At 64.8% G+C, this 18,238-nt stretch overlaps 1 protein-coding gene across 3 annotated transcripts in view; it reads right to left on the bottom strand.

Moving 5' to 3' along the window:
- The window catches only part of KCNQ1 (potassium voltage-gated channel subfamily Q member 1), a gene marked incomplete at both ends in the record, with an annotated part of 346,929 nt that overhangs the window by 240,630 nt on the left and 88,061 nt on the right, over nucleotides 1-18,238 (bottom strand). Inside the window, 7 exons of one of the 3 annotated variants that reach the window (XM_082660288.1) lie at nucleotides 519-641; nucleotides 2,850-2,945; nucleotides 3,947-4,057; nucleotides 12,829-12,969; nucleotides 13,546-13,642; nucleotides 14,003-14,081; nucleotides 14,550-14,676. In XM_082660288.1, coding sequence (XP_082516414.1) covers nucleotides 519-641; nucleotides 2,850-2,945; nucleotides 3,947-4,057; nucleotides 12,829-12,969; nucleotides 13,546-13,642; nucleotides 14,003-14,081; nucleotides 14,550-14,676 — 774 coding nt within the window. The remainder of the gene's footprint in view (nucleotides 1-518; nucleotides 642-2,849; nucleotides 2,946-3,946; nucleotides 4,058-12,828; nucleotides 12,970-13,545; nucleotides 13,643-14,002; nucleotides 14,082-14,549; nucleotides 14,677-18,238) is intronic. The other 2 variants (XM_082660289.1, XM_082660290.1) reach the window with 2 other exon arrangements.

An 18,238-nucleotide genomic window follows, 5' to 3' on the forward strand; every position in this document is an offset into this window, starting at 1 on the left:
GCCTGCGTCTCTCCACGGATGGCGCGGGCGTGGGCGCGGGCGCGGGCCAGGAAGGAGAGCTCTGTCGGGGCGGGCCACGCCCTTCATTCACGAGACTCTTGCCTCAAGTCTGCCCGAGCTCCCTTATCCTATGACCACAAGACCCTCTTCCCTGAGCCAGGATGCCACCTCCAGCCCCTGTGGCCCACCAGGCCCAGCATGGAAAGCCCAACACCAAGGCCCTCTCAAGAGCCTTCTCCCAGCAGCTGGCCAGAATCCAGCCCGTCCTGTTCCCGGGGTACTTCCTCGGGACCTCCCACAGCCCTGGCCATGGAGCAGCCAGTCCTACAAGCCCCCAAGCCTGGGGACACCGGGATGGCAGGAGCCCAGCACGGGGTGTACTCCCCCAGTGCCCACAGTGCCATGGGCCACGCCGGGCTGAAGCATCAGAGTCAAATCCTGGCCGTGAGCTGTGGCCGCGTGGCCTCCCCGCCCGTGTGTGAGTGCCCCATCCTGGCAGCAGCGGGGGGGCTGGTTACCATGGCAGACTTCTTGGGCTTGGGGCTGGGGGAGAGCAGAGCATGGCTGCGGGGCGGCTTCCGGACGTAGATCTTCCAGGTGGAGGAGTTGGGGTTCTCGGCCGCGTAGCACCGCCACGCCGTCTGAAACCAGCAGAAGGGAGTGGTTGTCACCGTGGAGCCCCTGACGGGGGCTCCCAGGGAGCTGCGGCCCGGCACTCCTGCCTGGGCCCCCTTCTGGCAAGACCACGGGGCTTCCTGGCCACCAGCCCCTTCCCCAGGCTCAGGGCCTGCCCCCACCCCCAACAGCCTGTTCCCTTCTGCAGCCCACAGCCTCATGGACAGTCGCACGCGGCTCAGCCACCACAGGGGCCTGTGAGCCCCAGTCCGTCTGCGCCCACCTCCACCTGCCGGTTCCCCCGCAGGGCCCCCGCCCTCCGTCCTGGTCGCCGGCCTCTCCTCGGGGACGCCGCAGGGGAGATGTCACGGGGGGCGTGGAAGGGCAGGGCCCCCAGGGCCAGCAGGAGGCGGGGCTGAGTGTCCAGGAGGCAGAGCCCCCAGGAACCCACAGTTTCCGGGGCCTCCAGATGGCCTGGGGGTGAAGGTCTTAGGCCTTCACTCTAGAGATGCCCACGGCAACTACCACCAGGGTGTGGCCTGGAGGAGGAGACCCAAGGGGAGGCCACGTCTGGTGGGGGGGCCGGAGGGGGCGCCAGGAGCCTCGTAGGAGGATGCACCCTGAGGGCCTCGGCACTGCCGGCCGTGGGAGCTGGAGAGAGAGATGCCGGGCGGGGGGCGGGGAGGGCTCCTGGGACAGTGATGCCACCTCTGCGATGGGAACCCAGCGGACATGCCCCCCCCGGCCCCCCCGCCCCCCCTCATCCCAGCCCCACCCTCCAGGCCCCGCTCCAGGCCTCTCCCGCCTCCTGGCAGGCTCGTGTGAGGCCGCACACACGCCCCACGGGAAGTCAGTGCGCCCCCTCCGCGGGCAGGCCATCTGCAGCCTGATTTACGGTCTCCCCGAGAGGAGGCTGTGGCGCCGTAAAGCCAGGCCTGAGCGGGGGCCGGGCCCCCAGCTTTACGGCTGCTGCCTTCACTTCCTTCCGGGGCAGGATTAGCGTCCGGCCCCAGACGGTGGTTCCGGACAGGCTTACGAGGAACAGGATAGAGGCCCCGGCTGGGCTGCAGTCGCCGGCGTGACCCCAGACGGTCTCCGGGGGCCGTTCAGCTCTGGGTGCCCAGAGGGTCCAGGCTGTGCACCACAGCCACGCCGGCGGGTGCAGGGCCGCACGCCCACGCCGGCACGCGGTGACAGCCCTGCCCCAGGCCCCTGCCCGGCCACCCCTCCCGTAGCCCCGCGCCCACTCCGCCTTCTCCTCAGCCCCGGGCGGCCGCCGGCCGACACCCTCGGAACACGAGCCTCCAGGGGTCCCTGTGCCCGGGCCCTGCTTGGCACTGAGAGGGCCGCCCAGTCCTCCAGGCTGTTCCAGGAGCCTGGGGTCCCGGAGCCCAGTGTCCAGGGGCTCGGGGCCGCCTGCCTGCTTGCCCGCCTCTGGAACCTTCCTCTCCCACTGCTCTCGGGCTGGGAGCCTCTGGGACAGCCTCATCACAGAAACCTGGCGGGGAGCGAGGGGCCTAGGGCAGGTGCAGCCCCTGCCCCGCCCCCAAGGCCCGGCACCGTGAGCCCCGGGCCCTGTAGGGGCAGCAGCCGGGCCTTCAGAAAGTGAAGCTGGCCCGTCACTGCAGAGCGCGGCCCGTGCCGTTGGGTCACCGGTCCTCACCTCCTATCGGCCGGGAGGACTGAGCCCCGTGGGTGCTGGGAATGGCCCAGAAGCATCAGTACTGCACAAGCAGGCCCTGACCCCTGACCCTGGGGGGGGAACGGCCACCTGGGGACCCCTTACTCTTCGCTCCAAGTCCTCCCTTGCAGAGTCGGGGGCTGGCCACAGAGGAGGGAGAAGACAGACACCAGGCAGCCGCTGCAGCTGGAGGCCAAGGGCCCACCGGACTGACCAAATCCGGGACAGGCCAGGCCACCTTCTAGTCCCCCGGCCGGGCCCACAGGATGGAGGAAGCTGGGCTCCCAGGCTCCTGTGCCCCCACCCCATCGGCACCCGACGGTTCCCAGGACAGGAGTTCCAACAGGTGGGCATGTCTATGGCACGGATCGCGGCCCTTCCGTGTTCAGGAGGGTCCACAGGAGAGGGTCTCGGCGGCCCCGGGGGCCGGGTCAGCTCAGGGCTGAGAGCCGTTCCCAGACCAGACACGGCTCGTACTTGCCCGGGCAACACAGGGCCGGGCACACTGACCACCACACGACGGCGACAAGGCCGCGGCGGCGGCTGCCATCACCTGGATGAGCGAGGCTGCCGCCGGGATCTGCCGGTTGAAGTGCTTCTGCCTCTGCTTCTGCTGGACCTTCAGGGCAAAACCGGAGCCCAGAATCCCCTGCAAGGAACAGAAACCAGGGCTCACATCCTGCAGACGGGGGGGGCGTGGAGAGACGGGCTGGGCACCGGTGGCCTGCTCGGCGCTGCGGGCCCCATGGAGGAGGTCGGCGCCTCCGGCCCAGCCCGTGGGCAGCCCCACCCAAGCAGGACCCACTGCTGCCCCCACCCCCCCAGGACTGCTAACGGGATGGAAAGGGCCGGCTCACCAGGGGAGCTCCCTGTCCACAGAGGGGATCGAGCCATACACACATACACACTCTCTATGTGCACATGCACACACACGTTACACCACAGCCTGTGACACACACGTGCACGGACAGACACACCCGCAACACACACGCGCAGTGCATTAAGGACTACCACACACAGAGAACATACGTGTGACACACATGCACGAGCACATACAAATGCATGCGGTACGTACACCTATGTGACGCGTGCATAGACAATACACGCGCACACAGATACACGTGGAGCACGTGTGCGTGATGCACACACGGTACGTACACACAGACCCAGACTGCGTGATGTGTAACACGTGCACATGCAGTGCACACACACACACGGTATGGTCACACACCTATCAGGCGCCTACATACAAACAGAGTGAACTAGAAGACTCTGTGGTCTCCAGGAAGAACAGGGCTCAAAGCCACCCAGGCCACAGTGCAGGACCGCTCCCTCCCGCATGGCTTGCCCCTCTGCGGGTCTGTGGCCGCCACCATGGGCACCTCACCGCTAGCCTCAGCGGCCGAATGAGCCGGCCTGCACCCCGCTATTTGCCACGAGAGGCCTGGCGATCGCCGCCGCCCACACTTGCAAAGGACCCACCGGGGGCCGGGAACAGGAAGGCGGCGGCCTCCAGAGGCTCTGAGGCAGGCGAGCTGGGGCCTGAATGCACCCCCTGAGGGTGGTCTGCTCACAGGGCCCCCCTGCCAGCCCCAGAGCCCGGAGGAGGCTGAGGAACTGTGGAGAGGCCCCCCAACACCGAGCACCTACCGCCGGAAGCGCAAAGAAGGAGATGGCGAAGACGGAGAAGCAGGAGGCGATGGTCTTCCCGACCCACGTCTGGGGCACCTTGTCCCCATAGCCGATGGTGGTGACCGTCACCTGCAAGGACGAGGGACAGCGGTCGGCACGCAAGCCCCAGAACCTCAGGGCGGGCGTCCGTCCGTCCAGCCTGAGCCCCGCGCTCCATCTGAGACCTGCCACCGCGCAACAGAGGCCAGCGAGAGAGCCCAGCACCGAGCGGCCGGGCGGCTGAGAGCACGGTGCTCGAGCCCGCAGGGTCTGGGTCCCCCAGGCTAACGCCGCAGAGGAAGCGAGTCCCAGCGTGCACACGGGCGCTCGGCGCCGACGGGCATAGCCTCCCCGCCCCACCCCTGCCCCGTCCCCAGGAGGCCTGCCAACCGGGCCACCGGTGTCGCTGTGCTCCGGCCCCCGGGAAGCCGGAAGCTCCCACAGAGGCCCACCCTCCCCAGAGAGCCCGGCCACGACGACACGCCACTTCCTGACGCCACCCCAGGCACCAGATGCCGCGTTTGCCCTTTGCTCGGAGGGAATCAGACGCAGCTCGAGCCTCCTTCTACATGGGGGAGCTGTCCGTCCAGGGCGTGTGCCGGGACAGTGGGACTGAGGGGCTGCTTCCACCCCACACCCACCCTAGGCTTGCCTCTGCTGCCACCTGAGGCTTGCTCCCCGGCGGGGCCTCCGGCGTGAGCCCGACAACGCCATCCTGCAGGGACTCAGAGCCCACCCTGGCTGTGCCGGCCACGCGGCCACACCTGTCCATGCCAGGGTCCAGGTGCGTGAGGAGCCAGCTCTGCGCCTGGCAGGGGGACCAGGGCGCCCAGAGTCCCTGCTCATCCCGTCAGCACCCGCGCTCAACCCGTGGCCTCGCCAGCCCTGTGCTAGGCAGCCCGGCTTCCCCCTTCCAGGGCCCCCAGCCCAGGCCAAGTGAGGACGGCCCCTGGCAGCTCGGGAAGTTCTGCACAGAGCCTCCATGAGACCCCCCTGCCCGCTGAGACCGGCGGGGAGCAGGGCCTGGGGAGGCCCATTTCATAGATTCCACTGAACAAGGCCCAGGCGGGAGGCGGCGGCTTCTACAGCAGGGTCCTTGGGGCCCGCACACGTGTCCACGCGGACAGGGACAGGCACACAGGACAGCTCAGAAGCCCCGGGGCAGAGGCGAGATGTCCTCGGGAAGCAGGAGGGACCAAGAGTCCGGGCAGCGGGAAGGACCGCAGTGCGGGAGCCCAGGTTACACCAAAGAGCACAGCCTGGGGGCAGCATGGGCGCACGCTCCCGCCCACCCAACACCCACCACGTGACTGTTCGTGGTCCTGGCTCCCGGGACCGCCACACGGAGCACTTCCTGGCAACGTCACCGTCCCTCAGACACACGTCCACACCCGCTTCCAATGTGCTGCCCGTGCACGTGTGCACACACACAGATGGCCTGACACGGAGACAGGGAGCCGCACACGCACGCTGAGACACGCTAAGGCAGCAACGAGGCACACGCATGTGTACGTACCACACGTGGCGCAGGGTCACATAAAGAGGGGCCGGTGCCCGCGTCAAGCCCAGCGCCCTCCAGGCCCAACGCCTCACATGCACACACAGGCAGTGCACACCTGGAGCCCAGCCCAGTACCTGCAGGGTGGAGCAGGCCAGCCTGAGGCCTTGGGCAAGGCTGAAGGCCAGCAGGCAGATAAGGGGGCCGGGAGAACCTGCAGCTCCCCGCCAGCAGCCCCCAGAGGGTCTGCGCCCCTCGTGTGAGGCCTGGGCGGCAGCTGCCTCTCAGCACCTGGGTGCACGGAGCAAAGGCACATCAGGGCTGCAGATGGGGTGGGGCGCCCAAGACGCCGCATCCAGTGTCTTCCGGAAAGTGGCTCTCATAGCATTATTTATTTATGTGTAAACATACAGTGGGTCTATTTTTAAATTTCTAACTTTTAGCTTCTAATGCGGTATTGACAGAGTGAACCCCGTAAACAAAGGCTTTCTGGGGTCTTCAGTCACTGATAAGGGCGTCAAGGGGTCCTGAGACTCCAAGTTCGAGAACGGCAGCCATGCAGGGAGGTGGGGGCAGGGTGACCTCTGAGATGGACCTGAGGGTGGCCCTCACGCCAGGGGGGCAAGTTCTAAGCAGTGCCAGAAAACGCGGGCTTCGAGACAAATAACACATGATACAACCTTCTAATTATCAAAATTAAGGGGAAAAAAACCCACCAGGACAACTGGGAAACTGATGTAGGTGGGAGGAGGAAAGGGGCTGGCTGAGCGGTGCGGCCAGGCCAGCGGGTGGGGACACCGAGGCCACCTCCCTTCTCGACAAGAGCACTGGAGGCGGGACCCCATGTCCTCGCCGCCCGGCTGGGAGGTGCTGGGACTCCAATGGTGGGCAGCAGGAAGAAGCCAGGGGAGCCCCGGCCAGGTGTCCCCCACCCTGCGGCGCAGGGCACACTCCTGGCTTCTCAGACTCTGCCACAGACCTTCTTTGTCAAGTTAACGACATCCTTTCAGCTCTTTGAGGAAACAGCCCATCCCCGCAGAGCTGTTTGTTTTTCCTGAATTCACAGACACAAGCAGCTCAGGAATGGGCCGTTTTATAGCCTGCGTGCTCGGAACTCGCCCCCCATGGCAGGCGATCGGAATGCAGATCTGCACGCCCCCTGGACACAGACTCGGGGAGACAGCTCAGCGGGGGGGGGGGCTGAGCCTAGGGTGCGTCCCCTGTCCCCCGTGTCTCTCCTCCAGGGACAGGAGGCACGAGAGGACCTGCCAGTCCCCCCAGCACTTTGTGTCACGAGAAGCTGGCGCTAGTGTCATTTTATTTCCTCCTGGACGCCGGCCTCCGGGGGAAGCGGGAAGGCCAGCCCAGGAGCCCAGCTCCACAGAGGAAGCGGTCAGCCTGCAGCCACACTGCAGGCCATGGCCATCTGTCCAGAGGGAACGGGCAGCCAGGAGTGGGAGTGAGGAGGCACCAACGTGGACACTAGGGGCTCGCGCCGGGGGAGGGCACCTCCGTTTGGCAAACTCGTGACCACGCTGTGAGCTCGGGTCCATCTGCCAGAGGGGGAAACTGAGGCCGGGGGGTCTCACCACTGCTAAGTGACGGAGCTGGCAACCAAACCGGCTCCTTGGCGGGACAGCCGGAGAACAAGCCCAGGGCCAGAGGCTGCCGCGCTGAGGGGTCTGGGGCTCGCCCAGCCTCGGGCCACCAACCTGCCCAGAGGAGGCTGGAAGGACGGAGCCAGGGAGAGGGCACCTCGGGGGAGGAGAGGTGTGGACAGAGGGGAGGCTGGGCGGGTGGCAGGACTGCCTCAGGACAGCAAAGGGTGGGAGCAGCGGTCCCGGGCCCCAGCTCCAGCCATCGTGGGGCTGCCCCAGGAGACCCCGGCCAGGCTTGCAGGGGACACCACGAAGGGGACAGAGGCCAGCACGTGAGGGCCGAGGGGACAACCCTGCCAGGCTTGCAAATTGTGGGTAAAAACAAAAGCAAACACACAACCCCAAACAAGCCCGCTTCCTTTCAGAAAGGAAAGACTCAATAAACGAACAGAAACCCACGTGGGCCCAGGGCTCCTCGTTGCGTGAGCGCATCTTCTCCCTATGGAAACCTCGGCGCCCTGGCCGCTGTACTCTCGGGGAAAGGGTGCGGACCGTGGGGACGGGGTCGAGACCTTTCTCCCTCCTCGGCAGGGGCCCTCAGGAGCTTCACACAGCGCCTGGTGGGATGCTGTGGACACCCCGGGCCCTGCCCGGGCCGCGCCCACCCCACAGCATGGCCAGGCTCGTGGCCCCTCACGCAGGAGACTCTGCCTCGAGGGCTCCGCTCCGACGTGTCCTCCTCAGGGGGCCCTCACTGACTCCCAGGGAAATCACGGCATGCGGACCACGACTGACCACGACCAAGCCTCCGAGAGTGAGACCCCCAGGCGGCTGACCCCCTGCTGTGCCCCAGCGCCCAGCACAGAGCGGGACTGCCGGGATGTGCCTGGTGCCCAGGACCAGCCCGGCCAAGAGGCCCCAGTCCTCCAAGGAATGTCTTGGAAGCAACGGAAAGAGTTGCTACCTTCCTGGGATCGTGGTCCCCTCAGGGAGCCCCACGTCGGCCCTTGGAGGTAGACCTGCCGCCTCCCATTTTACAGATGGGGAAACCAAGGCACGGAGCGGTCACACGCCCTGCCCTGGCCCCAGCGCAGCTGCACGGTGCACCCACCCCTCTGCGCCCCACTGCCGGCCTGGCGGGAAACACAGGTCCCTGGGGGCCAGGAAGAGCCAACACACGTAGGCGCGCACACGTGCACACGCGCGTGCGAAGAGGGGCCGCTCTGTGAGTTAAGGTGTTAGAGGCCGGGAGCCGGCCGGGGCAGAGCTGGACCCGGGGCACCAGCAGGGCTAAGGGCTGTGACTGGGCCGCGGCAGCCACGAACACTCGAGTGTGAATTAGGTGGCTGGGGGGTCACTGCCTGTCGGCCAGCCTGGGGGCGCTGCCCAGAGAACCGTGGCCAGTAACAGCCCCTCAAATTCACAGCCACCCTTTGCTGCATCCTCGTTGGGCGCCAGATACCCCGGGCTCTCTGTGTCCTCACTCACAATCCTCCCCAGCTCACGGAAATAGGCACCCAGCTTACACCCAGGGAGGCTGGGTAACCTGCCCAGGGCCACTCAGCAGGTCAGCAGCGGAACAGGATGGCTTCACACCACGCTCCCGCCTGTTTTACCCCACTACTTCCTGTGTTACTGTGTTCCTGACGCTGACCGTGTTTCTCTCCCTCAAGCTGAAGCTGGAAAGTTCTTACCTGGGATGACAAGAGCTGAACACCTGCCTCACTAGGCCTGCTGAGTCCATGCAATAAAATCGCCCCAGGGGGTCCCTCAGTGGGCAGTAAGTACAGAGAGGCAGACCTGCCCTGTGGACCCCTACTCATCCTGCAAAACCCAGTCGTAAAGGCCCTTCTCTGGCTGGGCTCCCAGAGCCCACGGTCTCAGCCCCCTACACAACTGTCAACAGGTGCAGGATGGGATCGGGGCAGGTGGCAGCCCAGGGTCCTGGAGACCCTCTGTTCTTAGCTGCATAGCACCCCTGGGCTTTGCATGGAGTCCAAGCAGAGGAAAAGCCTTGAAGGGCTGGGGGCCTGGCCCACCACCCTCCGGGCCCACAGGGCTTCGGTTTCCCCAGCTCCAGATGAGGTCCTGACCCTGGTTCCACCCACTGGGCGGTGCCGACAGGCCTTGCATGTGAATATCTGGGAGGCCCTGTCCTCACCCAGACCCACCACTCGGCCCCCAGACCCTTTTGGCCTCACTCTGCCAGGATGCAGTCCAGCCTGGAGAGCCAGAACCTTCTGGAGCCAACAGCTAAGGAGCCAGACTCTTGTTTTAAATGGTGGCTGAATGCAGGGGCGGCTTCTAGCCTTTCCACTCTAAATTCTAAATTTAGATGCAGGGGGTAAACAGAGCCCGGCAGCCTCCTGATTTGAGAGACCCCCGGGCACTAAACAGAGGAGCCCGTGTTTGCAAAAACTGCTCTCCCCCCGACTCAAACTTTAACACAAACAAATGCATTTTGTTCCAAGGGCAAAGAAAAAAGTCTTCAATCCTCCCCAACACCTCGGCAGCCAGGCACGGGGCGCCACGCTCCGGGTGAGGGGGCAGCTCTCACGCCCAAGTCAGGCGTCCCCACCTGGGCTAGCGGGAGCGGAGGGGACCCTCAGCCTGGAAACTGAGGCTCGGGGAGGGGAGAGACATTCTTGTGATGTCCACCTGGGACGGCGCCGGCCTGGGCTGAAGGGTGTCCACCCAAATCCATGCCCACCCAGGCCCTCAGAACACAAGCCTGTTTGAAAAAAGGGTCTTTGTTGATGCAACTGGATAATGATCTGGAGAGGAGATGGTCCTGGGCTCCCTGGGTGGGCCCGGCACCCACTGACCAGTGTCCTGATAAGAGACAGAAGGTGCAGCCACAAACCCAGGAGCACTTGGGGGCCCCAGAAGCTGGAAGAGGTGGGAAGGACCCTCCCCCAGAGCTTTCGGAGGGAGCCAGCCCTGCAACCCCTTGATCTCGGACTTCTGGTCTCCAGATCCATGAGAGAACGCAGCTCTGTTATTTTAAGGCGCTCCGTCTGCGGGACTTTGCTGTGGCCGCTGATGCACCCGCTGTCCTGCGGGCCACAGACAGAACCGCTTTACGGGCACGTCAACTGATTCATCCACTCGTCCAGCAGACACCGGCCAAGGCTGGGTGCTGAGGCTGCCGGCGCCACCCCTGTGGCACCTACAGCCCTGCCGGCGGGGCCACACGCAGCAGTGGCCACCCCCCCCGGGAACCCGCCCCCCTGCCCTGGCTCCACAGAGGAAACAGCAGATGGCCCACCCCAGCGGCCCAGACGCCCTAGTTTCAAGTCTGTCCCACGCATCCAGCCAGAGGTGCCGGTCTGGCGTGGACGCAGCGTGGTGGTGGGCAGTGGCCCGGCCGGCAGGCCTCTCCCTGCCAGGCTGTACCACCTGGTAGGCAGACCCTGGTCTGTCCGCCCTGGACGGGGAGCCACGGGGCATGGCAGGGCCGGGCTCGCTCCCCGTGTGGCCCACGAAGCCACGCAGAGGACGGCGCAGGACAGCCACCATCGGGCGCAGTGGCCAGCTGGCTCTGAAGCCCCCGGCCAGGCCGCGCTTCCTGAGCTGCTCGTCCAGGACGTGCCAGGAGCACAGCATAACTCGAGCCGTGGCCGCTCCACCCGCCTGGACAGCTGCAGGGGCGCCACCGCTGTGAATGGGAGTCGCCTGCCCAGGAGCTGGGCGGCGGGGGTGCCGGGCCCGCGGGAACAATGGCCAGGCCGGGGCCGCAGCTGACGGCGAGGCTGGGGCACCGGTGCCAAGCCGGGCACAAAGGGGCCGTTTTCCCGGCCGGCGGGCGGATGTTTGCACAGGTGTGCGAGCGGGAGCGCCGTTCGCAGGGGCCGGGCCGGGGGCAGCTCCGAGCGGCCAGGGAGGTGGAGGCCGGTGCCAAGGCCGAGCACCGCTTATCAGCTGAGCCGCGGCCGTCACCCATGCGCTTCCCACCGCGCCATCCAGTCCCGGGGGTCCTCCCGGCTCTGGGCATCCTGTCCCTCCACAGGACCTGCCTGTCACCAGGACGCCTCCCCTCCCTGCCCGGCGCTGGGCTGTCCCACCGAACCTGCCGGGGGGATGGGCCGGGGGCTGCCACGCCCGGGCCCGTGGAGGCACAGGCCTGCAGGGGGGCCAGCAGAGCTTGCCTTCCCTGGGCGGCCTGGCACACTGGAAGCTTCCAGAAAAAACGCTGACTCGTCCGATATCAGGCGCCCCTCCCCCAACACGTGTGGGCCTCCTGGGGGTGTGGGTGGAGGCACACAGGGCAGCTTCCCGCCCCACCCGGACCATCCGGGATGGGCCTCCCTGTGGAGGCTGGTGGGGAAGCCGGGGAGAGAGTGAACCCCTACCCCGCTTCCGGAAGGAAGCAAGTCAGGGACAGACACGGCCAGGGCCCGGCACAGCCACTGCCCGGACCCGGGACCCCTTGGACCTGGTGCTGCCCCGAGGCCTCGGCCCGACCTCGTGCAGCCTGCGACCCTCTCCTCTCCCTGGCTGAGCGAGCCTGGACGTCAGCCCCCCAGCCCCCAGCTCAAAGGGGCTCCCACCGGCCACCCTCAGCTTCGGGCAGCTCGCGGCCGGGCCGGTGTCACCCGCTCTGCTGCTCAGGCTGATTCGGACCCCAGGCACTAGCCCCTGGCACCCAAGTGCACCCCACAGGGAAGGGGGAGAGCCAAGGCCGGCCCACGGCCCAGAGTTGGCCCACGGAGCCGGCATTCGGGCTGCACCCCTGCCTTCCCCCACGGCCAGGGTCTGTCCGGGCTGCCTCAGGGCCCCCTGCATGTGCTGTTCCCAGGCCGGTAAGCTGCTGGCCACCCTGCCACTGAGAGCCCAGGACCTGTCTCCCCACAAGGCCCGAGCGGAGGGTTTGTTGAGGGGTGTCCTCTGCGCCCTGAGGCCCACACACAAGTGATGCTGGGCTTCCGTGGTAAGCAGGCCCCGGGGGCCACACAGCTCAGACGTCCTGCAGCTGGCGGAGACCCCTGCAACCACCCACAGCGTGGCCATGTGCCGCGCCCCGCGCCCCACGTCTCCCTTCCCCACCACAAGCCTGACCCCTGGGAGGAGCCAGCCCACGCTCCTGGACACGTCCAGGCCGAGGCCAGGGTGCTGGGTGCTTGCAGGAGGGGGACACGGCACACCCAAGGAGCCCAACTTCACAGGCGGGGGAGCCTCCAGGCCCCCAGGACAGAAGCCGGGGCACTGCTGTGTCACCGCTGCCTGGGGCCGGCTACAGAATTTGCGGGCCGGGTGCGCAGTCAAAACGTGGGAGCCCTTTCCTTTTTCCCAGCACCCCCCGCCCTGTCGTGGTGGCTTTTGTTTGCTCTACAAAGTCACGCTCCTCGGTGCAGGGATATTTGAGGGGCCAGCACAGAACCTCACAGACGCGGGGCACAGGGTGGCGGAGGAGCCGGCCCCAGGGAAGGCGGGAACTGGGACCTCGTGCGGCCGTCGTGCCCACTGCACAGTCGCTCTCCGTCCCGCCAGACTTGCCTCCCAAACGGCAAGTTCAAAGATAAAAACCTTACGGACCCCACAACGGTGACTGTCGGGCTTTACGCATCCAGCGTGGGGCCCTTCTGTGCGTGGAGCCCTGTGCCGCCCGCCCGTCCAACCTGTGCCCAGGCGGGGCTTCAGGCGTTTGTGGGGTGGTCTCGAGGCGTAAGATCTTGAGACACCAGAGCCCCAGGGTGACATCCCGGCCCCGCCCCGCCCAGGCCCCGGGTGGGCAGTGGCCACGTGGCCCAGAGGTCCCGACTTACCACCCCCCACCAGAGGGCGTCCGCGTAGCTGCCGAACTCGACCTGGCCCGACTCGTTCACGGCGTCCTTCTCGGCCAGGTACACGAAGTAGGAGGAGAAGATGAGGCCCAGGAAGCCGATGTACAGGGTGGTGATCAGCTCCTGGGGGACGGCAGAGGAGGTGTGACCAGCCGGCGCCCACGGACAGCCGGGGCCCTGCGCGCCCGCGCCGGCCAGACATCACAGGGGGCGGGGCCTGCCGGCGGCAAAGCCCCAACACTTCCCACCGAGTTGACATAAATGCCAGCATGTCTCACATGCAGACATCGGACTTCAGAAATAACTGATTTTTCCCAGCTCGTCAGTGGCAGTGTCGGGTCTCAGCCTCCAGGAGCGAGACCAGTGCCCTGGGCCACCAGCCCAGCTCTGTTTCCTGCAGAGCCTTGGTGAGATGCGGGGCGGGGCCTCACGAAGGGGTGCGGGTCAGCCGCCTCCGCCTTCACGGGGCTCATCATGATCTGCCCCCGTTTTAGATTTCGGGGCCTCTCGGACCCTTTTCCGTGTGGCATTTCTGTCTTTCCATCTGCCCGACAGTCTCTTGTCCCAGCTTCAGGGACGTGGGCACCACCTGCCTGGCAGGCTCGGGACACTGGCCCCTCAGGTTGGGGGCAGGACAGCCCAGCTGACTCAGGCCGAGGCTGGGCCGAGACCCTGTCCTCCCCCCCCCGGACCACCCACCTGGCGGTGGATGAAGACCACGGAGCCCAGCAGCCTCCACGTGCCCCCCTGGCGGTCGACGTGCAGCATCCGCAGGATCTGCAGGAAGCGGATGCCCCTGCGGAAGACAGGTCGCTGGGCGCCCCTCCCCCGTGCGCCCCTCCCCTCCCCCGTGCGCCCCTCCCCGCTCCCGAAGCCCAGGGTCAAAGTGGGGGCAGCACCCCAGGCCCGGAGCCAGACCTGTACATTTCTCAATTCCTTTGGCCCCCAGACCACCTTCTGGGGGCGGCCCCAGGATCACCCCAGTTTACAGACGAGCAAACGGCGGGCCCCAGACTGTCAGGTCCCAGCCTGAGTCCCAGAAGTGAGTCAGTGCTCCTGTCCGACTCAGCACCGGCCCTGAGCCTAACCGCCCCCCCCAGCACGCGGCCCCGCCGCTCTCACACCCCCGCACCGGGGAGCCCGCAGCCCCGCCTACCTGATGGCCGAGGTGGCAAACACCTGCCCTTTGGAGCCCACGCAGAGGACGACCATGGAAGCCACGACCACGATGAGGTCTGGAGGGGACAGCGCCACCGTCACCAGCCTGGCAGCTGGACACCAGCAAGGAGCCTGGCAGTCAGGCGGGACAGGGCCCAACAGTGGGGACACGGGGACACCTCAATGGGGAGACCAGGCCCTCCGTCCCAGGCACGTGCACAGGCCCCCCCGAGCCTACCTCCCCAGCCCTGTCTCGCGGGCCGCTGAGGGCAGCGGAAGCCCAGGTTGTGTTGAGCTTGACCAGACCCCCTGCCCTGTGAGCAGCCTCTTGGGACAGAGGACCTGGGCGCTGAGGCTGGCTCCTGTGTGGGGGACCTGGGAGGTCACCCCACTGGCCTTGGGATCCTGCCCTGTCACAGGTGGAGGAGGGACTCTGCCTGGTGGTGTTTGTGATGGGGGTCCACCTGCCAGATTCTGGGGGAGGGGGCTCAGCTCTTGCCAGAAAACCTCGGGGTGAAGCTTCCAGGGGGGCGGGCGTGACTCACCGATGATGGAAATGGGCTTCCGGGCAAAGCGCAGCCGGCCCCAGATGCCCACGTACTTGCTGCGGCAGCCGGCTGACCAGAGGCGGACCACGTACTCCGTCCCAAAGAACACGACCAGGACGATCTCCTGCGGGGACAGAGGGACGTGAGCTCACCTCGGGCCCCTCCCCCGTGCACCCCTCCCCCTCCCCCGTGAGCCCACTGAGCAGGCGGCCTGGGCCCCCGTCTGCTGCATCGCCCACCTGGACAGGCCCAGGTCCACCACCGCATTCAGTACCATAGAAAAAAGATTAGACACTATGACCAAGTGGGATTTATACCCGGAATGCAAGGACAGTTCACATAAAAATCAACCAATGTAATACATGACATTAACAGAACGGAGGGAAAAAAATCACATGGTCTCCTGATCGCAACGGATGCAGAAAGAGCATTTGACAAGATTCAGCACCCTTTCATGATAAAAACAGTAAACAAACTAGGAATAGAGGGAAACTATCTCCGTGTAATAAAAGCCATATATGAAAACCCCGCAGCGAACGTCATATCAACGGAGAAAGGCTGGAAGCTTTTCCTCTAGGATCAGGACCGAGACAAGGATGCCCACTCTCACCACGTCTATTCAACAGAGTACTGAAGTCCCAGCCAGAGCAATTAGGCAAGAAAGAGAAATAAAAGGCTTCCAAATTGGAAAGGAAGAAGTAAAATTATCTCTGTTCACAGACGATATGATCTTATGTGTAGAAAGCCCTAAAGATTCCATGCGAAAACCCTGTTAGAGCTAATAAATGAGTTCAACAAGGTAGGATACAAAGTTGATCACGAAAATCAGTTGCATTGGGCTCCCCTGGTGGCGCAGTGGTTGAGAGTCCGCCTGCCGGTGCAGGGGACACGGGTTCGTGCCCCGGTCCGGGAGGATCCCACATGCCGCGGAGCAACTGGGCCCGTGAGCCACAACTACTGAGCCTGCGCGCCTGGAGCTTGTTGCTCCGCAACAAGAGAGGCCGCGATACTGAGAGGCCCGCGCACCGCGATGAAGAGTGGCCCCCGCTCGCCACAACTAGAGAAAGCCCTCGCACAGAAACGAAGACCCAACGCAGCCATAAATAAATAAATTAATTAATTTAAAAAAATCAGTTGCATTTCTATACACAAACCATGAACAATCTGGAAGGGAAATTATAAAACAATTCCATTTACACTAGCACCAAAAAGAATAAAGTACTTATGAATTAACTAAGGAGGTGGGACACTTGTACAATGAAAACTAAACAATACTGTTTAAAGAAATCAAAGACGACCAATAGATGGAAACACATCCCACGTTCACGGATTGGAAGACTTAATACCGTCAAGACGTCGATGCCACTCAAAGGGATCTGTAGACTCAATGCAATCCCTCTCAAAACCCTGATGACAATTTTTGCAGAAACAGAAAAAGCCCTCAGATTCACACGAAATCTCAAGGGCCCCTGGATAGCCAAAACAAGATGCGGTCCATCCACACGACGGAATATTCCTCAGCCTTAGAAAGCAGGGAAGCGCTGGCACAGGCTACAGCGTGGATGGACCTGAGGACGCTGTCAGCTCACTTCCAGCTGGTGCCCTGCCCTGTCCCCACCCCGTCCCAACCCAGGGAACCCAGCCCTGTCTGGGGACTCCTGCTCCCATGCCCGGCCTTGCCTTCCCCCACCATGGGGCCCACCGGGAGGGGGTAACCGGACACTGGCTCCCGAATGCCCACAACTAGGATGGAATCCTCATACCATCCAGCTTGTGTGTGGGGCAAGCTCGGGGGATGATGGGAGAAAACGTGGGACATTTCCCGCTTTCCTTTTGCAAGAAAGTTCTTGGTTTGCAACGTCAGGTTCTTCAGGGTCGGGGTATGTACGGTCGGGGGCACGTGGGGGATGGTGGAGAGTGAGGGAGGGGAGACGCTCGCAGGCTCTGTGGCCTCAGAGGGTCGTGCTGGCGCCACCTCTGTCCTCAGCTGGAGGGTGGCTGAGCCCACCGGGGAAGGGGCCGTGTTTACCTGCCCACCACCCTCTCCCCGGCCCTGGAGCATGCCCGCCTTGGTTGGCCCTGGACACGGATCTGAGGGAGTGAATGAATGAATGAACGAACGAACGACCGATCAGACCAACGAGCGACCGAGGGCTCCCTGGTACCAGGGCTTCGTCTCGGGCGTGTGTTTCCCGAGATTCTGGCCCAGCCGGTCCTAAGTGGGTGTAAGGAGGAGATGACAGACAGGAGGCCCTAGCAATGAACGACGGCGTAGGGGGGGAGCGGCTGGAGGGTCCGGCTTCCAGTGTTTGGCCATCTCGACAAGGGCTGCAGAGCCACCACCTCTGGGTCCCCAAAGCTGAGACACCAGTGCTGGCATCTTCAGAGAGGAGGGGTCACCGGACTGCTGATGGCCCTGAGGGGGCGGACAGAGTCCCCCAAAGAGCAGTCCTCAGGGCCTCCATCCCAGCTCTGCAAATCCAGACACCGCCGGGCTGATGAGTCACTTAGCAGGTTTGTTCTTATTTCGATGCGTTATTTTGTTACTTAAATACCTTCTCCAGCCGCGTCCTAAGCATATTCGAAGCGATAGAAATCTTACAAACATCAGGTAAGAGCTTACTGCACTTCAGTCTTGCAACAGACCTTCTGATAAATAAGTAACTCCCAGGGCTGGCTGTTGACGCTGCGTGTCTCCCCCTCCCCCCAGATTATCCTGGCCTCGAGCTCAGAGCTCCCCCTGCCCTCTTGGGGCTGGCGGGCTGGGGCTTGGGGGACTCTCCCCCTGGAGGGGTGAGAGGTAGGAATAACTTAAAACAACGCTAAGCCCCAAGTCCCATTTGAGCCTGGAATGCAGCTCGAGGCCGGGATGGACATGCCACCAGTCCACCACCGGCATGCTGGGCGGGAGAGAGCCCGGACCGGGGCGGGGGGAGCACACGTTTGCTCCAAGATCAAATGATCCCCACACCGTCAGCCTCGAGCGCTGGGCAGGGTGGCACTTGGGGCCAAGGCCGGGACCTCCAGGGCGTCGCCGTGGCCCAGCCATCACCATCTTTTGGAGCCACCTGTCCACTGACCTGGGTGCCGGGAGGGCGGACAGGCTGGCCTGAAGTTCTGGACCTGCAGGGACTCTGGAATTCTTTCACCAGAGGGGCCTGGGCCACCCTGGGCTGGGGGCTGCTCTGGGGGCTTTGACTGGGCTGGACTGTCCATCTGTGGAGGCCAGTAGGCTAGGGCCTGCCGGAGGGCTGACCCCCCAAGTCTTCCTGTGGGGCTGCCCCTGACTCAGGGGACAGCACCCCCAGTCCAAAGCAGGCTCACGGAATGGCAGGGCTGCTTCCTCTTAGCTCCGGGGAAAGGGGGACCAGCCTCCAGCCTCAGTGACCCAGACCCAGAGGATGACCCCCCGAACCCCTACCCCCGGCCACCCTCCCTGCCCTGGGTTTTCTCCAGCCGGCAGGGGCAGGCCTGCAGCTCGGCTGTCTCTGCAGACCAGGCCCTGAGCAAGCCCTGGAGGGGAACACAGAGGCCTCAAGCTCCCCCCAGAGCCTGCCCACCTCAGCCCCTGCCTCCACACCCCAGCTCAAGCCACCGCCCTGGCCCCACGGCCCACACTAAGGGTCAGGGCTTGCCCCGGCCCACCCGAGAGCCTGCCGCCGGCCCAAGGCACGCGCCCCTCCCCG

The sequence above is a fragment of the Grampus griseus genome (genome assembly GCF_964374135.1).
Source record: "Grampus griseus genome assembly, chromosome: 8".
NCBI lineage: Eukaryota > Metazoa > Chordata > Mammalia > Artiodactyla > Delphinidae > Grampus > Grampus griseus.